This window comes from Odontesthes bonariensis, chromosome 10, assembly GCF_027942865.1.
Source record: "Odontesthes bonariensis isolate fOdoBon6 chromosome 10, fOdoBon6.hap1, whole genome shotgun sequence".
NCBI classification, from domain to species: Eukaryota; Metazoa; Chordata; class Actinopteri; order Atheriniformes; family Atherinopsidae; genus Odontesthes; species Odontesthes bonariensis.
This window is the reverse complement of record NC_134515.1, coordinates 18,814,674-18,831,136: the sequence shown is the minus strand read 5'-3', so window position 1 is coordinate 18,831,136 and position 16,463 is coordinate 18,814,674. Positions and strand designations below refer to the sequence as shown.

At 40.2% G+C, this 16,463-nt stretch overlaps 1 protein-coding gene across 2 annotated transcripts in view; it reads right to left on the bottom strand.

Moving 5' to 3' along the window:
• Window positions 1-9,089, bottom strand: part of LOC142390865 (adenylate cyclase type 6-like) — a 32,318-nt gene extending 23,229 nt beyond the window's left edge. Inside the window, exons 1-3 of one of the 2 annotated variants that reach the window (XM_075476681.1) lie at window positions 8,816-9,089; window positions 6,478-6,660; window positions 5,462-6,356 (exon numbers count right to left, since the gene is read on the bottom strand). In XM_075476681.1, coding sequence (XP_075332796.1) covers window positions 5,462-6,355 — 894 coding nt within the window. In that variant the 5' untranslated portion in view covers window position 6,356; window positions 6,478-6,660; window positions 8,816-9,089. Of the gene's footprint in view, window positions 1-5,461; window positions 6,357-6,477; window positions 6,661-8,815 lie in introns of those variants that run through there. The other variant, XM_075476683.1, reaches the window with a different exon arrangement.
• Window positions 9,090-16,463: the final 7,374 nt, after the last annotated feature.

Here is a 16,463-nt window from a genome sequence, read left to right as displayed (position 1 = left end):
CTGCTGATACTTTAAGAAGTCAGTTTGAATTGTAAAAAATATATATATAATTAGTCAAGTAACCTCTGACACACTACAAATAAACATCAAAATATATCTTGTGCACCCACTGTGATGAAATAGAGAATGGGCAGTCAATGTTTTCAGCTTATTTTAGTATAAATTGCAAATCAGAGACCAGAGGTTATTTTCCTACAAACATGTCTCAGACAGAGGTCATCTTACTTTCCAGGCAATCATCATAAATTACTGCTTAAAGGTTACAGTAGCCTGTGTAGCTGTTTTCGAGTTGTTCTCCTGCCTAGATAAATTATGCAAGCCTCAGTCGTTCTTGTGGCGTTTCATTGATCGGTATCTTTCACACTAGTGTTAAGCTGTGGGATCGGTAGATTTCCACAAGTCCCATATTCGTTGACCCCATAACAATCTGCAAAAGGAACGGGTTTTTCCTCTGGCACTGGATCAGCACACAATAACCACAGCAAAGATTGGATGTCCCTTTGAGATTTTACTCTCCTTTTAACCTCCCTGTCAGAAGGTCCTCTTTGGAGGATTTCATTTAGGATTTGGAAATCCAAATTTATCCCTCAGGTCACAAAAGAATAACTTCTGTATAGCTCCATGTTAATCCATGTATGACATCATGATGCATGCTGGTTGGTAAACAATGGTATGGTAAGTCCAGTAATCCCATTTAGGCCATAAAGGTATCTGGATGCACAGCTGTTAATATTTCAAGGATGGAAATGGATATATCCAAGATGCCAATCATGTAAAAGTTGCTTTATCGACCCACGGGAGAGAGCAACATACCGCAAACACTTAGAACAGGTTGTCTCTCAAAAGGAAGCACTCTGAGGCCCAAATGTATCTGTTATGTACCATGTGATGTGTGTGTCTGACTTCCAGTCACAGTGTAAGTGCACGGCACCATGAGCTTAAATCATCTGAACCAACATGATGATAAAAGGAGGTAATAAAACTTGGATACAATGAATTATCGTAATCGTACATCTAAATCAACAAACGTCTGGTTCTGTTGTTGCATAGATCTGATTTAAGGATGGTCAGAGTTCATTATACAAGAGGAAATGCTGGACAAATTTAAAAAAATAGTAGCTACTATTTTTTTCATCATCTAACTGCAAAAACTTGTGAAATTGCTCCCACAATATCCGTCATGGTCTTTTTATTCGAAATGCAGCGAAAGGGATGTCCTACCATAAGCAAAACTGAAGATGAGGAAATATTAAATTGAACCTTCTGTGGCAAAGTCGCACACTGGAGGGATTTTAGCCCATCAAAATGTCCACGCAAAGTTTCCAACTTCATGAGTGTCACTCAGTTCCCAGTCATAACAAGTCCTCCACTTCACAGAAATGAGATGAAAACAAGTAATTATAGACAATGAAATTGAAAAAAAAAAAGTTAGGATGTCTGTTGTGAATGACTAAAACCTGCACAGCACTGAAACCAGAAACCCTATCAAGAGTAAATGTTTTTAAAGGAGAGTTATCATGCTTGTTTCCACTTTGCAAACTGGAAACAAGCAAATGACAAGCCAGTGAATGGTGAGAACACTTCCAATTGTAACGCTCCAAGCCAATACCTTTTAAGCCTCGGCCAAAATAATCTCAATCCACACGTATCTGCAGGCAGACATGCAGAATGTGCAAACAAAGAATAAGATGTTGGAACTGGAGGTTTTTTTGGTTTCTATCTATGGTTTATTTATAATCTATGTAGCATTAATCAATCACATCTACCAGCATTTAATCAATCAGTGTTGCGTGGAATCGGAGGTCTTGGTCAGAATATACATTTACTGGATATCCAGATATCTGTTATAAATGGACAAAGCTGAAATTATACAGCCACTTCGATAGATGGAGTTTCAAAAACCCAAAAATCGTGACAGAAGGAACCACCTGTAAGACTGACTGAGGTTCTTCCTCCGTCTATAGGATAGTGGAGGGACATCAAGTGAATGGCAGTAGTGTTTCATCCCTATTCCAGAGAGCCATTACACCTTTATTTATTTGTAGTCATCTGAGGAAACCTTTCACAGCAGAGCAGAGCGGTGAAACATCGGGATCTGCGGAGGCAATCCCCATGAGTAGCAGGAGCTCAGTCTCCGCCTGTTGTGAAATAAAAGGCCACTCCATTTGAGAGGGAATTTGTGAGAATGGAATTATGACTCAGAGAAAAAGAGAGGAGGTAGAAAAAAAAAAGAGAGAAGAGACTGGCGGGTCTTTTACAGCGGGGTGAGTCAGCCTTGCCTTGCATTATTTCATGCCCTCCATACGCGGTTGTCTGCTTGTCACCACTGTAAAACCCCAGATACCCCCACCTTCCCTACCCCATCGTGGAGGTCCATCACAAAGGCCGCTTTTGTTCTTTCTGTCAACGGTTTCACATCTTCTCAGATCTCATTCTACATGAATATGTCCACAGGGAAAATAAAAATAAGTGAAAGGGCTGGGACGCACAGAGGGCTGGAGGACATTGAGGTCCCAAAAGAGGAGTGACGACAGGACCCCCAGAGTTTTTGCTGGCTTAAATTTGTGAGCCACACTGAATGGAGTCCCTCAGTAATCATACAACTGTCTGTAGCTTGAAGCGGAACTGAGGGATGCTTGTTTAGATGAAAAAGTTACACACCACTTTTATTAAAATATCAACATTACATGAAACCATGCAAACCTCCTGTCTGTAAATACATCCCTACTAAAGATCTGTGAGCCTGAGAGAGTCATCCTCAGACCAATGTGAGGTCCATGTCCCATCATTAATTGTTCACAGAACTGGAATGTACTGTGATGAGAGTCCAGACCCTCAGACAGGGTCATGCAACCAGCCAGGGCTAGAGCACATTGAGCCATCAGACCAATGTGCCTGTTGTCACCCTGTCTAGTCAAGTGCATGGGCATTTAATACATAAACTCACTGTACCAGTAGTTATGTCAATATTGCCTTATTCTTAGTGGCTGCACATTCATATGCTAGCTTAGTATCATCAGGGGGTTATTTCAGTTCCTGTTAGACAGCCACAACATTTTTTCTTAAAATTTTACTTTCATATGGGAAAAACATGTTTCCGAGTGTTAAAAAAAATCTCAGTAAAAGCACATGGACCATCATGAGCACGTGGGAAAATCCCCACAGAAACATGCATAAATGGAATTCTTAGGCTAATTAACTATTTCACTGCACGGCTATAAATGGAAAAGTAACCTTTAGCACCATTACAAGGCAAGAAAAAAGTGGGGAAAATACATACATCACTATAGAACTAGTAAACTGAACGTGTCAGTTTGGTTTCATAGTTTGAAAAGTGGTGGTGTCATAAATATCATATCAAAGTCTGTCTCTGATCTATGCTAAGGCAGTGTGTACAATACCAAAAGCATCCTTACAGTTCAACTATAGGCAATCATTTAAATAGATGAACATAGACTGTCTACATTTTACTTTTTAATATATATCTAACAATAAATGTAACAATTAAATGTTTTGGACCGTTAATTGACAAAGTATAAAAGTATATATGGTGTGCATTATGTACTTGTTTTGCCATATTATACACTTGTATGATGAAGTAATAATAAAAAGATTGATGTTTATGAAAATAATTGTTAACTGGGGCCCCAAACATGTGCATAGTTTTTTTAAACTCTAGGGCAATTTAAAGGTACAGTGTACTGTACTGTACATCTAACTAGTACAATGAGAAACAGGCAGCACATACAAAAAAATACACACACGCAAAAGCAAAGAAGAAATATTTACAATGAGCTCCAAGCTGAAGCAATTACAAACTGCTTCCAATATGAAGAAGTAATCATCCTGTTTTCCATCAAATTCATTGCACAATCTGAGTATTGCACCCCACCCTGTTTCATTTAAATACAATAGCCTCCTTGTTTTAGAGGATTGCGGCCTGAATGGCACCATGCTACGTTATCATGATATTCCTCCACAATACAGCTAAACGGGCTCATTCAAGCCAGATGACCTTCGACAAACCCCCAAAGAGTTGCCAGTCACTGCCCTACAGCACAAAACATAGGCTCATTAAAAAGCTCATTTGAATAGCTGCCAAGATCTACTGCACCATCTACTTTTAGTACAGCACCTTTGACATGGAAATGCGGCTGAGGAGTCTGTACCATGTTTGTCCTATATTGATGGGAGGAGAAAGTAGGCCACTTCCACTGGTGAATACAGTAACAACATTGTACTCAGTTACATGGTGGCAAGGACGTATGGGATATTTTTTGTATTCTCATAAATTATTTGTTAATTGTTGCGTGTTCATGAGCAAGCAGGATTCTACAATATGCATCAGGACAGGCATCTTCAAACAAAGAGACAATTGTTAACTAAAAGGCTTTCATATAAAGGCATGGATACTATTCTCACAAAACTAAAGTGGCATTTAAAAAATAAGGAAAAAGAAGACAATACTCTATGTCCAAATGCATTGAAACAGAGTAACCATCGCCGTTACTGTTAATGATCTTTTTGTGAGCCATGAAGCCTAACGTGTCTTCACTGTCACGGAGAACTACATTCACAGTTGTGGCTTTGTTCAATAATGCATTGTGAGGACAACTGACATGAGGCCTCAGCACTTAGAAGACACAAGACGACACTCTCTTGATTTGTCCATTTCACACTGCTGAAGACTCATCCGAGTGTGGACAAAGTTTGGGTGAACATTTCTGCTCTGAGCAAAACTATAGCTAATTATCACAAATGAGAGACAATTACAGCATATATATATATACACATATATATTTAATATGCTATACATATATATTTAATATGCTATACATATATATATATATATATATGTGTGTATTCAATAAAAATTGTGACGAGGTCTGAGACAAACTATTCAAAGTGACATAACCATCCAATGAATACCTTTGGGTATATGAAATCAATGTAAGCGCATGCTTTGTGACAGTATTGGATTTTCCGCAATGAAGTAACTTGATTTTTTTATAACGTGCAAAGACTTCTCTTCATGTACTGATCTTTGCTGGAAACAATTATCTGCAAATGCACAGCATCCGATATCACGATCCAAGCTGGAAAGTTTTCAAAGCTAAATGTGACACATCATTTTGTTTTACTAACAGTCTAAAAAAATGGTATTCTTTTTTCAGAATTATATAAAATGGAGAAAATGCAAGATTGAAAGTTGGCACAAAGTGACTCAAATCGGAAACTGATAAACAAATTGTTGCTGATTATTTTCTGCCCACTAATTAATGGCCAGATTGCTTCCACTCTGATTTCTGATGTGGAAAACAGAATCAAAGCTCAAACGTACACTAACAGAAGCATAAGCATATCATTCACTCAACAGAAACTTTCAGATGTTAGTGTAAATATCCATCCATTTCTTTACAGACTGGATTGGATTTACTCCAGTTGTTCTGCCTTGACTTACCTGTTTAAAAATGAACTTGTCCTCTTGGTTGATCTGCCAGGCAGTGACAATGTGTATGGTGGACAGCACCACTCCACTAAGCACAGCAGCTCTCATTCTGACCGGCAGCAGAGTGTAGATAATGTAGATGAAGAAGACCGTCCACCAGATGCCCTCTGAAGCACTGCGGGGGGACACCATCAGTACCCCAAAAACCTGCACTACAATCAGCACACCGATCACCAGGTAACTCACAATCCACATGTAGTCCTGGTGGAAGCCATTACGGTTGCACACCACCATCATGGCCAGGAAGAGAGCCATGGCTACAGAAAGTACTGACATGTAGGCCACATTGAGAGTTGTGTGGATGCAGTGGAAGGTAAGCATGACTCCACACACTACCACCAGCACCCCCATCAGCATTGTCAGAGAGCTCTGGTTGAGTCTGAAGAAGTAGCGCTGGTACAAACGTTCCAGCTTAGCGGACTGAAATTTTTTGGATTGGAAAACCCACAAAACTCGCATCCAGCAGTCTGTGGCAGTCATCATCTTGCAGGTGCCCTCTGCTAATTCCCCTAATTCTTCCTCTTTTCTGCCTTTAAGCTCACCATCGTCAAAGCCCAGGTCCACAGCTTTTAAACCTAGATCGACACCGCCAACCATCCTTTTCCCATAGTGGTCCTCCTGCCAGCCACAACGCTGGCTAAAGTTGCTACCACTGGTACCTGCTCCGCAGTGGTAATGCTGAGGGGCCACATTAGGGGTCTCTAAGTCCTCTGAGTCTTTCAGGCAGCTCATGTAACGTGGGTTGCATAGTGACGAGCTGTCCTTCCTCTTTTTGCCGTTTCGCTCTCCCCATGCCGTTTTTCGCTCATCCTCTCTGCCTACGAAGAGGCTTCTGGCCCACGACATCCTAGCAAAACAAAGTAATGTAAAACTTCACACAAACAGTCCCAAAATGAGCGCATTTTAACTGAACATGCTGCCAGTAATATATTAGCTTTAAGGATGTAGGGATTTGAGGATCCTCTCACCTGTGTGGGCTTTATTGTATGTAGAAACTCCGCTCCTTGGCCAGGCCACTAGATTATCCCAGCGAGCACACACCATGAGCTCAGACTGGCCAGAGGCATCAGAGGTGAGTCTGTGTTTGAGCCGCTGTTCATTCTGTTTCAACCCTATACACCACCTTGTAGCTCTACAAACCACCTGTTTTCCTAAATAAAGAAAAAACAGAAGACACACATAATCAAACAAAGCATGTGATGTTGTTGAACAAACAAGGCCTGAGGATAAAACTCCCTGAGGATCAGGATCATGATATATGCATAAACACGCAGGAAAACATGGATTTTTCATATAACGTGTTCTGGTTGTTATTACGGACATCTTTGTGCTTGCATATGCATATTTACATGTGACTTTTTGCCTGAAAATGTTAGAATCGATCACTAAGCCAATACATGACATCTAATATGTGGCTTGAACATTACACTCTCCTTCACCACATGCTACCAACAGCCTGGGAGAGCATTTCCATGCTTTCCTCGATTTTTTGTTTTGTTTGCAAAACATTGAATTGTGATAGCAACAATTCATTCAATTATACTGCCTCACGCAGCAGATTCCACTGGTCATTCTGTCATCAAACTCTAATGCTGAAAGCATTCTTATTTCAAGAAATTGTCCACTGATTGCTGGCTTTACCACTGGGAGCTTTTGGAACTCCAAGAACAACTATTCTTGGTGGAAATAGCACTCAGCTACGCTCTATCACTGCAATCTGCCCTTAACATCTTGAGTGGCCAGGGAAGGGTGTGCTCTATTTGACAACAAAGGTCCAATGAGTGGGCACCATCAGAGATCAAGAGCTCTCCAGTCCAGATTAAATTGTCCATGCTTCCTCCATTAGCTTTGATGACTCACTATAGCTGGCTTCTGGCTGCACATGTCAAGGACACTGCTAACCTCTAAACTTAATAAGCAAATCTCTGCCAGGCTGAATGAGCTGAGACTAATGGTGGGAAGAGCACACATGAAGTGCACTCATGGACATGGTTAGAATCACCAGCTTGTAATGTGAGTTGTAAAAATCTGGTTTCAAACACACAGCAGGGTTGATAGATTGTGTTCTAAACATCTCCATTCTCAATCAAAATCAAGTTGGACGGGTGTATCCCTCAAACAAATTATCTATCTATCAATAGCCAATCAGAACAATCGCTAACAAGTGCAATAATCAACGTGTTATTGAAACGTTATGAGCATCAGTTACGCATGTGACCCACTCTGTAATGACGTGGCCTCTTGTTCATGCACAAATAACCTTTTACCTCTACTTACCTTTGATACATTAACCACAGGTCGTACAGCTCTTATGTAATACAATCTGTGCATGCAGGCATCTGCTATCTATCATGAATCGAATCTGTATCACATAGGCTGAGTTGAGTCAGCCGTCCTGCATGCATTACACACTGAGATTGTGATGCTCACGCTGGCTTTTTGTTGAATGGTCAAAGACCATGCCATCTTTAAGATGTTATTAGGGTTGGACACGGACCGTTCGTCTTGCTGCCTTCATTGTAAAGCGTGACGTTAGAAAACATTTTTTTTTTTGGGCAAATTACACGTGTAGGCCTGACTGTCTGGTTGCGGGCAGTCGGCCGAAGCGCATTACATAACAGGACGCACCAAGTAGCCTACAGGGAAAGTCGACAGCTCTCCGTGTTCACATGTAGCCTCTTTAAGCACAATTCACATGGAGCCAGTGTGGGACCCGGGCAGCCTGAACAGCCCGGAGTCTGTGCAGCTCGACACACATCACCGCCTTTACCAACTTATCAGGAGTGAAACATTCCGTCGGGGAACTTCAGTCTTGGCACCGAATCCCAAGAAATCACAGGGATGTGTAGTGCAGTTTGCAGGACCATTGTAGATATCGATGAAAGGGTCTAATCTACAAGGGTAAAATTAGGTTACATGGGCCTGTCTCTCGCAACAAAAACGTCTCATGTTTAGACTCCAAACAGGTCACAAGAAGAGAAACATATAGTGAAACGCCGGTGGCCAAAACGCGAACTGTCAAACAGCTGACTGGTTTAAAATCCCCCTAAAAAAAGTGTAAATTAATGGTATATACACACGCCGGCATATGTTATTGTGTTCAGTCCTGCAGAATTGTTCTGGCTGCTCAACCCCGCCGCAATCACAACAGCACAACACCGTAGTACAAGTCAGCTGTTGGCATTTTTTCCGACTGCTGTATCATCTGACTGCATTACAGTTCCGCCGACCTACAACAAATGAACAATGTGCAGAGCAGCTACCCGGTGGAGCCGCGCGAAAGCATTTGGGGAAGACAGTACTTACCATCGGATATCCATGTATGCCAGATATACCCAATAGGAGTAACTCTTAACACCGCAGTGGAGCCCTAGTTTAGCCCAGTGTTCAGTCCTCATGCAGCCGCCGCCGCGACACGCTTGATGCGGATTTGTCCGACTGGAGAGGACTTTGGGAAAGCAGGGGAAACTGCGAAATTAGTAGGGCAACCTTCGCTCTTGTAAGCCAGAGCCCGACACTACGGTCCCAACGCCTTTCTCCCTCTCTCTCTGTTTCTTATCACACACACACGCGCGCGTACACTCACGCGACCTGCATTTCCATTCGTGAGCACAGGAGTCCCCCTAGAGGTGGCACGAGTATATCCCTGCCTGCACGTGTGGGATTTAACAACCTTATTCCTGCCGTGTTGTTATCTGCTCCTTTACTTTTATCTCACTTCATAAATGTACAGAACCCCGCCTGGTTATGACACAACATGCAGATAAAAGCAGGCAAGTACAGGGGAGTAATACGAAACTGAGACCGTTCTGAGTTATGAAACTGTCACAGCACCATCTAGTGGCGATGATTAGTAAAATCAGCCCAAAGGTAATACAACTGAAACTGCTCCAAAGTGTTTTCCTTGAAGTGTTGACGTTCACGTTTTTGACAGCAAAACAATGGATAAAAGCAGAGTCAGGTGTGATGGCCGTGCAAGCAGCCAGTATGTTGAGATCTCATGATTATATTTAATCTGTAAACCAGTAAGGCAACTAGTGTTGACACGGACTGTTGACTTCTCACTGTTTAAAACAACAACACGCCCTGCCAGATCCCATTGGGAACATTAAATATTTGGCTACAGCTATGGAATACACAATAAAAAAGGCACGATGTAATGACATAAAGTATAGCCTATTAGTTTAGCAGGCTATGATGAGTAAAAGATGAATACAATTCTATTTATATTGTACATTTCTAAACAAAACTTCTAAAGTCATTTACAGAAGCAGATGACAGTAAATTGGCAGTGTGGTAGGAAAATTACAATACAAATGTGCACATGTATATTTATAGATACACACACACACGCACACACATACATATACAGTTACTTGTGCAGATGCAGGAAAAATATGATAAAATTACATTCCATCAGGGGTAAAAAAAAAAAAAAGTAATTTTTCAAAAGATATTTAAAAGAGGACATAGATCCGGCAAATAGTTCCAGAGTGAAAGATCCCTGACTGAAAATGCCGGGTCACCTCCAGCTTTCAATGTAGATCTTGGAGTCTCATCTCCAATAGGGACCAAGTGTCCATTTTCTCAGGCTAAGCCCAGGCCCATATGGAAGTAGACGCTTGTTCATATATCTACAGGGACCCCAGTGCTATACAAGCCTTAAAAGCATAATAGTTCTGCAGCGGACCTGCTCAAAACTAAGACTAGGCGAACTCCAGTGATCACAGAAAGGTACCGTCAAATGTCACAAGAGCAAAAGCAGCAGAAGAGTTTCATCTATGACAAACCTCCAAAAACTGCCAGCAGTACTACAGTAACTGGAAAATGAAGACCTCAAAACTTTGAAATCTTAATCTCGGAAAGTTAAAGGAAAAGATAAAGCAGTCACAAATGAGGAGAAAAGGAATTTACACATGCAAAATTGGTACTTGATGGAATTAACTTGAGCACTGATGCAAAGTTTCTCCGGATACATGTTAGCAGTTTACACAATTACGAACTTTTAGTGAGTTTAGTGAATATGTCACATAGAGCGGATCCCTGATTGTTGTTTCTAAAATGTTTGGTCATACTTGTATGAGACATTTAAATGCAACATTATTTGTTTTTATAACAAAGATTTATAAGCCAATTAGTTTGAAAATATAAAGTATTTTACTCATGGCATTAGGATAGAAAGCCTCCATGTTAGAGCCACAGCAACCAAAACTGGTTATTTAACCTGAATAAAAGAGTATAGCTGGTTTGTTGTTGAGATTTCTTAGTTTCTAAAGTGTCTGTCATCTTTTTACAGATCCGCGGATCTGTGGCGAGATGTTCAATTTGCACAGGTGGATCTTTTTCAGCTGTTACTCATAAGGTGTTCTGATGAATTTCTGGAGGGTTTCAGTGCCCACTCATCCAGTTTTCACTTTCTAATTGCTGCAGCGTTTGTTTGAGATTATCATCCCATTGGAAATACCTCTCCTTTCAACTCTCTTGACAAATTGAGAAACCTTTTCACTCTGCATTTTGGTAAACGAACATGAGCTCTTAGCATAATTTATAAAGGTAACCTCCATTCTACAGTTTCAAACTGCATATATACGGTAGTTTCCTTTTTTTTTCAGGCAATCTTCTAACATGTGGAGTCATACTCAAGTAAACACAACCAAAACTGTCAAAGCTGTGACACTGATGGGTGCTTTTATAGCCTTGTTTAGTCAACCATTTGTGTGAAATTACACATCACTTTTGATTAATTAAATTTAGATTTGTGTCTATATTTTGAAAGTTGTCCATTCAGTTGTCCTTTGTTTTTAATTATAGATCAAATCAAACACCGTACATATCACCTTAATAAGGCACAATTTAGCAGGGTGATACATTTTCGAACCAGTCAACATTTCAGTGATATTGCTCATGGTTACAAACATAAGAGCAGAGGAGAGCAAATGCTGTCACATTTTCACTGTTTTTTTTTTTTTCATATCGATTGAGTACAATATATCACAATGGCGCTGACCAAATTAAATGAATATATTTTGGATACACATTTTTTCATTCATTACATGTTCAATAATCTGATCTCAGGACAGAATTGTTGACAGTCAAGTACAGTATTCGCACTAGGGAAACATGCCCCGTGCACCAAAGGGGGTAAGTTTCCACACTGGATCATCAACTACATCGTGAAAATTGATTTGTGTTTTTATTTTAAATTTGAAACCAAATGAATTGAATAGCAGGTCTTCAGTAACATCAAACAACATCATTAGCCTTTCAAAATAATATGTGGAGTTGCCATTGTAGCACACATAAGTGCCTGGTCAGACAATAGAGCATCCGTTTGTCCAGTTGTTGGATCAGCACCTGCGTCTCCTTCATACAGGTGTTTGGGAAGGCCTTGCATTGAGAAAGATAGAAATCCTCCTCTCAATCAGACAACAGATTGTTTCAGATTAATGATTTTTTAAAGTCCTTACAGTTCTTCTCTACACACCTAGTTTTTGACCCCACCATTTGCATTCCTTTGCCAAAATATTACTTTCAGCATTGGTAGCCCACCTGACAAAGTTTCCTTATTGAAGTTGAGACATTTAAAACATTTTTTTCATTGAAACAGAAACAAGAATATTGCTGCTTCGACCTTTTAGAACAGGAAAATGACCAAAGAACACGTTGTTCCACAAATTGGCCATTTGACTTTGAGATAGCACCTCTTGTGGTGGTGAAATGAACAGTGTAACAATTTACCCACTTGTTATGCTGTTGTAGTAGTATCATGCTGGTGTGTCCAGCAGTGGGCGCCGTTAGTCATTAACTGTTTCTCACAACTGTTCCCGATTCAAAGGTCCCTTGTAAAGAAAAATCTTTGAAGCTAGAGACTAGTGTTAGAGGCTTGACCTCTAATGTGAAGAAATACGTCTGCAAAGAGTTTGATGTTCATCTGCTGTGGAGAGAAAGTTTGTTCTCACACCGAATCAAAGATTTTAGACCAATACAAGCACACATTTTACAATTTTTTTAGGCCAAGTTTAGCTGTGGTCCACTGTGCATTTTCTACAGTGTGGAAACCTGACACCTCTGGTGCAACTACACTAAGGAGCGATCTTTTTATTGAAGACATTTCTGCTAATTGTAACCAATTCCAGTGCAAGAAAGGCTTGCAACATCTTAAAAGTATACAGTATTACATCTAAACAATTTATTAACTATTTGTGTCTGAATAAGTTTAGTAAATGGAAATCTTCATTACCATTAACATCTGAATATGATTTATCTGTAGAACATGACTGTGTGCCGACGCTACAGATCCTGTCCAATCTACAAGCCAGTGTGAGACAAAAATGAATGAAACAGTTTGCAATAAACCTTGATCCAACACGTTTATTCTACAAAACTTTAACTGCTTAAACACTGTTTCTCTTTTTCAAGCTTCAGTCAATATAAATGTATTTGGTCTACCTGAAGTGATCAAGCGTCCCTTTGTCTTAGGATATTCAGAAGTTCACTTTCCTGTTTATCGCAAGCACAAAAACAGATCAACTGAGCCTGTTTGGAATGAATTCTACACACTATTACTCCAAGAACAGTATTTTCAAACATTAAACATCTCTGAGGGGCATCTGTATTTGCTCTGGATTATGCCAAAGTATTAAAGCCTGATTGTGTTCCAAAGCTAATTAAAATCTAAACTAACCACAAAAGGTAGTTCAGTTAAAACATGGGTCCTCTCTGTGGTCCTGTACTGGAACTGTGACTTTCTCCGGTGTTTTTGACATTGGCAGGATATGCTACATGAGAGAAGCGGTCGATTGGTCCTGTGTAAATGGAGGACGCTAACAGGATGCGAGGGGGAGCCAAGTGCTGGATCAGTGAAAAACGAGCATACCTGCATCTTATCCTATCTGCCTTGAAAGCTTCGGCCAGCGACCACAAAACGCCCAAAACAGCATCCCGATCAAACAACGCCTTATGTAAAATGATGCAAAGAGAAACACCCTAAACTGTGGTAATTCAACACACTGTTTGAGTTTCACACTCGCATATGCACACGAGACAATATTGAGGACACGATTTATTTCCCTCCCGGTGTAGCCTATCACTATAATCAGCAGGATGTAGTCTCGGAACTTCTCACCCAGTTTAATTCATTTCACGATTCGTGATAAGCAGCTTGAATGGCCACATTTACTTTGTACACGTTTTTGGAAGATGAGCTGAGTCTAATACTGATTCACTCCGGAAGGTAAAAAAAAAAAAAAAAAAGAAGAATCCATTCTGAGTTTGAGTGAGGCACCAATTTAAGGCGACAGACACCAAACTCGTAATCGAAAACCACATATTCAGATTCAAAAATAGAAATCTGGCATGACACTGCTGAAATCCCCCGGGTGGGACTGGACTGTGAAAAAAGTGCAGGTTTTGCATAATTTATTACAAAAGTCGTAATCCATCCATCCTTTGTGTACAGACACTGGTCATGCCATGTGTCAGAAATGAGACATTTTACCGCGCACATGCTGCCAGAGCTTCAGCGTTGAGGAGCGGCCGAGCCGTTATCTCGTGGAAAATGTTTGGACGAGGCTCGGTGCTCTGACATTAGTTGATCCATTTTAGGTAACTGTAAAAAAAAAAAAAAAAAAAAAGAAAAGAAAAGAAAAAAAGAAAGTTTTTTTTCGTCCCAAATTGAGCTGTGGTGAGCGGGATTCCCGTTAACGGCGGATGTCCCTGACCAATTCAAGCGTCTTCCTGCTTAACGAGGTGGGCTATATTCTCAGTTTCTCCTGGTCGAGATGTTGCTGAGCTTCACTGAAGCCACACACGCGTTGTGCTTTGTCACTGTGCCGTTGTAGACGGAACCAAGCGGCGACATTATACGTCGCTGTTTGGATGGATGGTGATTAAATTAGACAGCCTGACCTCACTGGGAATCTTTCACTTGGGAGCGGAAGAGCCTCGACACGCATTGTCACTGTCAGCATGCCAGCTGAAATTAGGGGCAGACGAGCTGGGCGTTTAAATGTTCACGTGAACAGCTTTGACTAAAACAGACGAATCAGTTATGAGCATTTACGCAAGATAGCAGATCGGTGATCCGTCCAAGAGAGTCTGAGGGCAAGTACCCCTGACTGCAGACCGCAGATCGGGGCGGAGATCAACGTTGAGGGGGCGGGGCTCAACGTTGTGTGACGCTGGGACCAGGAGTGGGAAGAAACTAATTGCATTTACCCAAATGCTGCTTGAGGTCGAATTCTGTGCTTTACTTAAGCTTCTCTTTTTTACTCTACTAAAGTGGAAAATATTGTAGTTTTGACTGAGTCACATTGATATAACAGCATAGTCAACAACTCTCCTCACAAATTAAGATTTTTTATTATGTACCAAGAGCTCATAAAGTGATTTTATTCATTTGTTTATCTATTTATTTATTCTTCTGTAGAGTCAAACGTCTGGACAGTTTTATAACCACATTGATGACACAACAGTGATGGTTTGTTAATTATTTCAGTCAGTAGAAAGAATTGAGGCCACTACTTTGTTCATTGTCCAGAGCTCTTGAGGAAACATTTCTCACTGAATTTGGAGCTTTTCACGCCAAACAACAAGTTTATAACAGATGTAATCAAAAGATCACTAATAATAATGGAAATCATTATTAGTTGGACTTGGATAAAATACTGCAAGATTAGCCCCACCTCATCCAACTACATTGATTAATCTAATGCTATTTATTATCATATTAGATATTAAGATATTTTTTTACAAGTTATGCTTTATTATTTTTTTATAATAAACTACTTTCACAACATTGTATGAGTACTTTTACTTACAGTGGATAAAGAGATCCTCCCTCCACCTTTGATTTTTTCCCTTGGGATTAATAAAGTATCTATCTATCTATCTATCTATCTATCTATCTATCTGTCTGTCTGTCTGTCTGTCTGTCTGTCTGTCCACCCACCCACCCACCCATCCATCTATCTATCTATCTATCTATCTATCTATCTATCTATCTATCTATCTATCTATCTATCTATCTATCTATCTATCTATCTATCTATCTATCTATCTATCTACTTCTGATTGTGACTTTAGCTAATCCTCTTATTCCACTTTGCCATGAAATTACACCAGACAATCCACAAAAGGATGTTTCCAATTAAGATTAAAAACAGTCTAAAGCAAAAACATTACCTCTGTCAGATTGAAAACCTTAAAGTTATCTCTGTTACAGTAAAATTGTATCTGTTGCAATTGATGATGCAAAAGCTGCAGATGATGCAGTAATATGCATGTGCACAGTGGAACAAAATTAATCCAACTGGCATAAGCTTGTGTTTTACAGATTTATGAATTATTTCCTGGTCATTAAATCCACTCTTAGCTTTTGAATTAAAAGTAGAGAACTGTGTCATTATGAGGAAAAGTCTGATGAAACAACAATGCAATAATTCAGGAATCACAAAGCCTATTATCTTAAGCTTTAATACCCTGTTTCTTCTTGTGTTTCCTTTGAGACCAGCGTTTTTGTTGACTTGCTTGCGCCTGAAAAGTTTAACATGTCTTCTTTCATTTCTGCACATACTCCAGCACATAGAGAGCAAGCTATATAATATATTTTGTAGAGAACACAGATGCAGCAGGTTTAAGAACTGCAGCTTTCTGGTGAGATAATCCACCACCACAGATGCCATCAGGGTATCCATCTGCATCTCTATGAGCTTGTTTCCCTCCTGGAGGGTCTGGACTGCGTTAAAGGTGTTTAAAAAGTCAAGAATGACGATTTTGACTGTGCTGCCAGCCAACTGGCAAAATGTGCATCATTTGCTTCAGTGTGGGTCTGGTAGGAAAACTGCAGGTGGTTGAGCCAGATTGTACACTAGATCCATGCCGAGGTGCTAAAAGTCTCCTGAATATCTCACCTAGGCAGGGTTTTTGTTGTGATCAAGAGGTTAGACAGATAAAA